The 9,597-nt window shown below is 34.2% G+C and overlaps 1 protein-coding gene across 15 annotated transcripts in view; it reads right to left on the bottom strand.

Moving 5' to 3' along the window:
* Positions 1–1,222: 1,222 nt before the first annotated feature.
* The window catches only part of MECOM (MDS1 and EVI1 complex locus), a 701,730-nt gene continuing 693,355 nt past the window's right edge, over positions 1,223–9,597 (bottom strand). For 14 of the 15 annotated variants that reach the window (XM_066241043.1, XM_066241046.1, XM_066241044.1 and 11 more), the window contains 3 exons: positions 7,404–7,640; positions 6,381–6,564; positions 1,223–2,830 (listed from right to left, as the gene is read on the bottom strand). In XM_066241043.1, coding sequence (XP_066097140.1) covers positions 2,696–2,830; positions 6,381–6,564; positions 7,404–7,640 — 556 coding nt within the window. In that variant the 3' untranslated portion in view covers positions 1,223–2,695. The remainder of the gene's footprint in view (positions 2,831–6,380; positions 6,565–7,403; positions 7,641–9,597) is intronic. The other variant, XM_066241049.1, reaches the window with a different exon arrangement.

Below are 9,597 nucleotides of genomic sequence, written 5' to 3'. Positions count from 1 at the left end.
GCTCAAAGCCTAACAAGAATTCATTTCATTGGGAGTATTCGAATTGCTTCAGAATTTAAGGGTATGTTTTATAAAACAAAGAAAAATGTACATGTTTCAGATCTTCACTTTTTCAAGTGTGTTATTCTTATATCCTAAATACTATATTCTTCTTCTTTTACACCAGATTTATAGCACAAGTGTATTTCCTGAATAGTTCTTCCGGTGCACACTTTCTATTTTTAAAGATCAATATTTATACTGCATATACTTAATTCCTGTACTACTGACATTTAGAAAGGATGTGAGGAAGTTTATGTATCTGGCATTGTGGCTACGGATAAATAAATGAATAAAGAAAATTTGTCTGGATCTATTTTTATGTGTCATATTTATTTTTCAGGCCTTGTTAAAATCTCTATAGCAAGCCTCAATTGTAATAACCGTATGCTAAAACAATTGGCATTATATTTAGGAAGCAAAAAGTGTGTTGTAAGTGGTACCCCAAAAGAGAATTTATCACATGAAAATACCACTCTTTACATTCCCAACCTGTGTGCACATATATAAACATGCCAATGCAGTAATGATCATAAAGATTAAAATACTATTACTTACATAAGTGAGAAGTAGAAAATTTTCAATAAAATTGAAATAATTAAAGAAATCATAGATGAAACCTGATGGAATATGGAGCAACTGCTAACTGATCATTTTAAAAATTTTGTGGCAATATACAAGAATTTTTTTTTCTTGTCACAGTAAAAAAAGAAAACACAAAAATTATGTCTCTGTCTTCTGTCTATAACCATAAAAAAGTGATCATTTATCCATGGACAAAGACTTAAAAGGAAAATAGAAAACTAATAGGTTTTTTTTTCTCCCTTGTGAATCAGTTAACAGTATTTGTTCAATTAAAAGCAAGACCTCCTCTGGCATGCACTATGTAGTACTGAGTAGAAAACCTGTAGGTGGCTCTGTCGGAACTAACAGATGCTGTGGACATGGAGCGATAGCAAGGATGGGCACTGTTGCACGAGAGTGCGAACTCTGAAGATGAGCAGGAGCTATCCCAACTCCTCATGGGCCAAGGGCTACCCCGGTGTCATCTGCAAGCAACATGAACATGCTGTACAGTCCGCGTACCTTGGGGGGCATCAAGGCCTCAGACCTCTTGTCTTTAAATCATTGGATCCCCAAGGGAAACTACATTAGAAGGAAAAACACCACACAGTGGGAAAAATAAGCATTTTGGTAAGTCTTTATTTTTTTAGTTGCTCTTCCCATAGTAATGCACTGAAAGGCATAACAGTTTCTATTGTACAAAGTATTTGAAGAAAGTACCTCAACTTGCCGATTATTTCAAAATGAGATTACAAACAAAAAGAAAACAAATCTGGTTCCTCAATACAGGGCAAAATAACTGAATACAGTCTGTTATTTACGTCTCTCTTTTAACATAAGGTCTGGAACACTTCATTTTACAAATAGGATTAACATGAACGTAACATCGCACAAGCTTGCAGACAACCAGCATAAAATATGGGGTACAGTTTTTAATTAGAAGAATCATGCTTTCATGAAAGAAATTATAATCGTTTATACAATTGAATCAATTTCAGTATTACAAAAACTAAGTTGCATCTATTCGTATTTAGCTCATTAAGAAGGAAAACAAAACAACAACAACAACAAAAGGAATGTTAAGAAAAGCCAAACACCATCTGGCACCCCAATACACAGGTCAAATCACTTTGGTCCTTTGAAATTCGGAAAGGGGTGTGCCTCAGACGTCAGAAAGTAGTGGCTGACTGGAACAGTGCTATTTTAATCAACAAACAATAGTTTGCCAACAAATAAATACATGATACACGCAACACACACACACAAAAATTAAACATTAAAAAACAGTGACATGATTGTCTAAAATAAAGATGTTATTACAAGGATTTGTCAAACATTTATTAGTGTAGTGGTACAGCAATACTGGTGATGAACAGGTTACTTCACTGACTTAACCTCTTTGAGCATTGAACATCCATAGTTTACAATATACACATACCCTTTCTCCCTAATCTTAAACAATGTACTTCAGAAGGCAAAAGTTAATAAGAAACAAGTACTCCCTGTTATCAGTTTCTATAATAATTGAGTGTGCATTTCATCCAACAACTTCCATCTTCAAAGGGTTAAATTACATAAAACTTTAACAAAGAAAAAAAAATTAAATCTGTAATTAAAAACAACTGTTCCCAATCATGTGTCAGGTGATCTTGTAAAAAAAAAAAACAACAGAATTCAGTTTCTATGGAGTGTTCATTCATATCAATGCTGCCATCTCAACTGCCCCTCTCAACCCCCCCCAAACTCCCTAGGGCAGGGTGAACTGGAAGATACCTTTTCCCCAGAAAGTTCTTCCTTTTCATTGAATCATTTTAAGTCGCATCCATCTTCCAGAAGTCAGCAGCTGCCTTTGCTGTGCAAAACAAAATATCGAGAATAAATAGTTTCTTTTTTCTTTCTTTCTTTTGCTTTCTTTCTTTTTCTTTTTCTTTTTTCTTTTTTATATATATCAATCAGTTTAAGGTCACCAGACTTTAAAGGAGTGACCCTTCGGGTTTCTAAGGCATTCTGCTCAGCAGTCTTTTAAATAGTCCTATATGAAAGAGCCATGCTACTGTTGGACTTGGTCCCACTCTGGTCAACCTTGGAAATGTCATACGTGGCTTATGGACTGGATGGCACTGGATTCCGCGGCAGCCCTTGCCATACTGTGCCACACGTTGGAAGAACTGTGGGATGTAGAATGGAGGGACTCCTTCTCAGACAGTGACAACATCATAGCATATGCCTGAAGTAAAAAGAAGAGACCCAGTAAATGGCATTTGAAAAACATCACTTTTAATTTGAAGAACATTATATTGATGCATATTAGAAAGACAAGGGCTTCTGAGTAGGAGCATCCCTCATGGGTGTGTTTGGAAAAGTGTAGGACGTGTGTGTGTGTGTGTGTGTGTGTGTGTGTTATAATGACATGGAGTTACTGCCGGCTTTCAGTGCCCAGAGACCAAAACAGTAATATGATCTACAGAACAAACCATTAATTATTTTACCTAAAATGTTATTAGTGCCTCCATTAAGAAATGGGAGTCATCCTGCTCCCCAACCATAAATAAATCACACATCCACCATTCATGCACACGTTCAAACTCACCAAACATATCATTGTGTAACTATGACAGAAATTGCAAATGTATATAAGATATAGACCTGCCTTGACAGCACTGTGATCTAGTAGAAGAAACAGTTTAATGAACTCCCGCTCTGTAAAACTGAGAGCACTGAAGGTGAAGCGACTTGCCCAAAGTCACCGACTAGTTAGTGATGGAGGCATAATGAAAACTTATTTCTGCCTATCTTTTAATCCAGTATTTTTTTTCCAGTTCTCTTCCATGATTGACTTATTGAATGCTGACACCCAAACACCTTGAAAGCTGAGGTAGATCAAGTCAGTATTATCAAAAAACAAAACAAAATGCAAGATGCAACAGCGTTCTGACCCGCTAGTGCTCCATTGTCTGTGAGCAGTAGGTGCGCAGAGTGCCATTTGGAAGTGCTCTTCCTCCCTATTATCATGTCAGATTCTAATTAACTGTTCAGCGAATCCCTCACTGGCTGCCAAGTAAAATATTCAAATGAAATGTTTGGTCTTGACTTGGGAGTGAACTTTTCACTGTTGATTTGCTATTGTTGGTCTCATCCATTGCTAAACTTGCTTGTCAAAATGCTGCTGAAGTGGAATCATTAAAGTCCTGCCAAAGACATTCCACTGTCTGTAAACAAAGACAAAATGCCTCTGTTGTTAAGCAGAATTTTATCTCTGGGAGTCATGCTGAGACATGCGGCTGGTCTGTGGTTTCTTCCTTAATCATGGCATTCAGTTAGAAAATCTGCCCTTGCAGGCTGATTTTGATTTGCTGGGTCATTGCTGCAAATGTACACATTTGACTTTTATTGTATGCAGTTTGCCTTCTGAACCTCTACAAAATATCAGTAAATATAGAAGAAATATTTCTTCAACTTCTATGCTGTTCTAGCCACTGTGCTAGGTCCCAGGGAATCAAATATAAATAATACGGAGTGCTGATCCTTTGTATAAAGTATGTGTGAAATGAGCATTGAAATTAAACTACCTATTCTAATTATGCTCCTACTTTTAGAGGTCAAGGTAAAACTATTATGAAATGGTTTTTAACAAAACCCATTCCGATATTTGGAAAGCTGAAAGGGTGTGCAGAGAAAATTTGGGAATCCTGAGTTTTAATCCGGCTTCTAACTTCAACTAGCTGTGTGACTTTTGGCAAGTTGCTTAACCTTTCAAGGTCACTTTCCTCATATAAAATGGGGATAATAATGAACAAAAACTTTCTTCTAAGCATTGTGGAGGAATCCCAAGCACTAACTTATATAAAGTGCTTAGCTCAGTGTACCTAACATAAATAGTACCTATACTCATAATATTAATTTTTTTTGTAGGACAAGATTTTTCAGAGAAGATTCCAGGTAGAATGTAGCCACTGTTGTGTTGGTGAACTATGTTAAACTCCATACTATAAAAATCACAGAGTAATTATATGAATGTTTTGAGTAAAGCATCTGAATCTACTCATACTATAGAAAATGACAAACAACATCTGCCTTTCAGTAATTGAAGGAAAAAAATTATCATGCACAAGAATAAGCTGCCAGCACATAAGTGAAAGTTAACAATCAAATAAATAGTCTCATGAAAGACAGTCAGTTTGCACAAAGGCCTGACCATTTCAAACCGAAATATATGATATCAAGTAACAATAAAAATATGAGCTAGGACTGCAAAATGCTATTATTTCTGTGATAATAATTGTTAGCTCAGATAGGCAGGGACTTTATGTCAAAAGGCTGATACTGAAATATATCATATCAATTATCTCTAGGTTTTCAGGCCCTTCTGCTTTTTATTCACTTATCATAGTTTAAGGAATTTTTAGGATTATATCATATAATCAAATATATTTTAAAATATTTTTTAAAATTAAGAAAAGAAAATAAAACCAGTATCCCCCAGTATCTCTGATCAGCTAGGAAGGAAGAATGGCAAGTCAAGGGTTTAAAAATATACTGGCCACCTCTTATAGCTGCCTCTAAGTGAAAATGAGATGTTGTATACTCTGACTAGTTTAATTTTAATGTTAGAGACTGAACAATTCATTTGTATCCCCATTAATTCATAGAGCAGGAGGGGATCTTAAATATCATCAATATTCATCCCACTCTACAGTGAAGAAATGGTACCTATACTTACAATGTTATGTTCTCAAGTCCATGGAGCTTGGCAACTCCAATGTTGAGGTTCATTCCTTTTGCTTCAATTCAGAGAGAACATTTATTTTGCCTACCACCATACATGATCTCTTAGAGTTTTCAAAAACTTATCCCATTGGCAAAATATTTTCCCCATCTTAGTTGAGATATGACCACAATTGCTCTTAAGACCAGCCCAAAACTTTCAGCCAAATAGAAAATAATTTCCAAATGTACAAGTAAAGATGGTCACTTGGTTTGATATATCAAGCCACCTCCAAAATGGATTAATGAATCAAATAATTCAATCAAAGTGACCAAAAAATATGGTAATAACAGGAAATTTAATTGACCTGAGTAAATAATCTAGTTGAGTGTGGATATTATACAAAACTACTGAATTCCTTTTTTTGTGATAAAAGAACTGAGGCTCTCTTAATTGATATTTTTGAATCCTTAAATGGCTTTATTTTAGTTACCATAGTGCTGATAGAGTGTTTTAAGAGCCCAATGAACTTGGGCACTATTCATTAATTCAGTGTCTATCGAGTGTTCATTCATATCAATGCTCCATCTCAGCTGCCCCTCTCAACTCCCTCTGTGTGCTCTGACCGGGAATCAAACCTGGGACATCCATACGCTGGACTGATGCTCTACCACTGAGCTAACTGGCCAGGGCTTACTTTCCAAAAATCTTAAAATATAATTAGGTTGACAAAAATTATAGACACAAAGCAATTAGAAAATAATTCTGATGTAATACACAAGTAGGTACAAGCAAACACTATGGACTATCAATCAATACAAGAGAAAGAGAACTGTGAAATGAAGGAATGATTATTATAGGACAGGGTATGTCACAAACTTTCTGTGCAGAATGCAGCCACGTTAATTGCCATATTGGCTGTTTTAGATTCGGTCATAGAAAGTAAAGACTTGAACATTCTGAGTAAAGCTGAACCTGATCAGATTCTAGATTACTGCAAAAATAGAGCAGCTGCCTTTTGGCATCGAAGGCACAATGTCACCATGATGCTATACTGCTGGAAAATATATACCTGTGATTTGGACTTTCTGTGTAACGGCTGTTTAAGTTCCTCTGGCACATGGGAAGTACTAAAAGAAGAGAGCTCAGCTTCAGTATATTGATTATCTTCCATTTTCCTCATTTTGAGGCTATCTGTGAAGTGCCTTATATGATCTAGAGCAGAAAGTCCAATTTTGTATTCTTCCTCTTTATACCTAAAATGAACCAATGGGAAAGTACAGAGGATTTTTTTTCTTTTTCAGTATGTTATGCAACCAAATCACTTTTTATTTGAATTTATACAGTTGTTGAATCGTATATTATATTTGCAGTATAAAGTAGCATGCATCAATTATTGGGAGCTTTAAGAGGTTTACAAGTATTGTATCTTAAAATAGATCTCTTTCAAGATTTTTCATAACTAATGCAAGCATATATCTGAGATAAAGAGGTAAAGTCAATGACATGTGAAATCAGCAATGCAGGGAAGACAGAATTCATGCATTTATCATTTCCATTTAAAATAAAACCAGTTATAATAATATTTAGTTAGCACTCACTATCTATATAAAAATATAATATTCCCATCCATTTAACTAGTTGATTAATTTTTCCATTTAAGAATCTATCATCTATATAGATTACATATATATCAAGTGAAATGAAATTTATCTCAGTAATATTGGACTAATAACACACCAGATTATGGGATGAATTAGATAATGTGGATCTCTATTTTTCTTCAAGTTTTTCAGGTAGAGTCTAAATAAATGACTGTGCACTTGTGTGATTTATCCTCCCTACCTCAGGTAAATCAGTTTCACAAACACTGGTATATCTATATGCTTGTGGGTTGGGTTGATAGCCATCTTATTTTCATCTATTTAAACTTAATCCACTGAATATGTTTTGTTAATTTGAATTGAATTTTTATGATTTATTACTTACAAATCGCTTATCATCTGAAATATTTCTCTAAAGGAAGATCAGAACCAGAGGAACTGTAACCATGTGTATCTACTCTTGCTTATTGACTGTCCCCCAGGGCACTTACCTCACTGGAGACGTCTTGCAGCTTATCTCCAGTGTACTGGTTTCTTCATAGTCATCCTCAGGGGTTCCTTCATGCAAATTACTTGTCACTGTTTCTTTTCCTGCTTTTCTAGTAATATCATTGTCTTCATCCTCCTCATCTAACAACACCTCATCTTCTACTTCTTCATCATCCAGTAAATCTGAATGTTGACTGGTCACTAAAGCCTTTTCATCTTTAAAGTGACTGCCATTCATTCTTTCAAAAGCAGAAAAAAGAAAAAGAAACCAGTTATTGGTTTCATGTTCAAACATGCATTTAGTTTTATTAGTGTGTCTTCCTAACAACAGTTTAGATTTTTAACAACTTTGATAGTAACTTTTTATTGTTTTATGCTTTATGACAACCATGGGAAAATAATGTAATCTCACAAACATGAAAATGAAGAAAAAATAATTGAGTGATTATTCAGATTACAGATGGAGCCTTTAGCAGAACTGGAAAAACAATCTCAGTCTCCTATTCCTTATCAGGCCTTTGCCTGATAAATGATATTGCTATATCTGATATAAAAAGCACACATGTTTTTTCTACATAATGTTACTAAATCAGCATGTAAGTATCCACCATTTAAAATAATAGATTTTCGGAAAACTCATATCCCTGAGCAACATTGACAAAAGGGTCTAAAACATGTCTAAAGTGAATCTAAGAGTTAAAAAAAATATATTAAGGTAGCGCTAAGGACCAACTAATATTAGACATTTCTAGGCAAACTTGGTGGTCTACTATACCACTTAGATATCTGCTCAGACTTGGAAGCCATTGAGGGCTCACTTATTTGCACCATTTCCAAATGATCCTTGATGACCTGAATGTAAAATATTCCCACGATAATATCAGGGTAGGAAATAATCTAAAAATACAATTGTACAAATACAGTTTGAAGCTTACTTAGCAAGCATGTTAAATAATAATAAAAAGGTAGGTTTATATTTTAAAAAGCCATTTGTAATATTTTATTTTGTGTTTACAAGGATTGCAATATGTGTTTCAAAAGTTTAATTATAAAAAGACTTAATTACATAGACATCCTAGCTTAATATACTTGAAAGCATTTATGAAAAGTAGGATAAACTTTTCAGACTTTAAAGTAAACATTAAGATATGTATAAATTAAAGTCAAATGTCATGGTAAGATTTAAAAGTTGAAATTAAGTTACAAAATAATTATAAATCATTTTGAACTAAAGAATAATATCTCCTAATCATCTCCTTTTAAAGTTATATGACCAGGGAATGAAGACACTTGCCCACATTCAGAGAGCTCATTCGAGATGAAATCAGCTTAGGAACTGAGGTGTCCTGTTTCCCTCATCGTTCAGAATCTTTCCATTTTGTCTTCCTTCTTTACTTATTTACTAGTTCAAAAAACTTGCTGAGACCTAAGTGATTGTTACAGTCATGTATAATTTTGATATGTAACTATTTTTCAGATTATGAAAAATCATGTACCAGTGATAAATCTATCACTTTCCCACATTAAAAAAGAGTGCAATTAAGATTGTTTCCAGTGCAAAAAATAAATAAATAAAATAATCTTGACTGTGACAGATGCACATAGCAAAAAATCCATTTAACTTGCAAAAGTTATACCATCATTATTGTTTTTTACTCAAGAATTTCTTAACCTCTTTTATCAAAGAATGATGAAAATAGGTTTTGCACAGACATAAATTATTAGTTTCCAGTTATACTGCCAACTTGCTAGCTTAAATAGCTTGAAATTATTATTTTAAAAAATGAAAGAAAAAGTAAAAGAACAAAAGAGTGCATGGATAAAAACCAAAAGTAACAAAGCCAACATGATTAAGAAAACCTATTTGTTAATTGTGTTTTCAAATGTGGCAATTTAAGGGGGATAAATTCTTCATCACAACTAGTCTGACAGGAGACGGGAGGGGGAAGTTAGATGCTCAATCTCCTTACTTCTGTGCTGTTTGGCATGTTGAAGCCATATAGTGCAGCTACAAGGTTCACAAATCTCAAATTAAGGGCTAGAAAATGATGTATTTTGTTTAATTTTTTATTTGCATCATGAAAATATCATCAAAATGTAAGACTGTTATCTTTCTTACTTCTTATTACTTTGTACTTCTGATTTTCTGCCCCTCCCCACACACATACAAATGTTAAGAGAAGAAAAGATACAGCT

This window comes from Saccopteryx bilineata, chromosome 8, assembly GCF_036850765.1.
Source record: "Saccopteryx bilineata isolate mSacBil1 chromosome 8, mSacBil1_pri_phased_curated, whole genome shotgun sequence".
Lineage (NCBI taxonomy): Eukaryota > Metazoa > Chordata > Mammalia > Chiroptera > Emballonuridae > Saccopteryx > Saccopteryx bilineata.
Note: the sequence above shows the minus strand (reverse complement) of the source record. Positions and strands in the feature narration are given on the sequence as shown.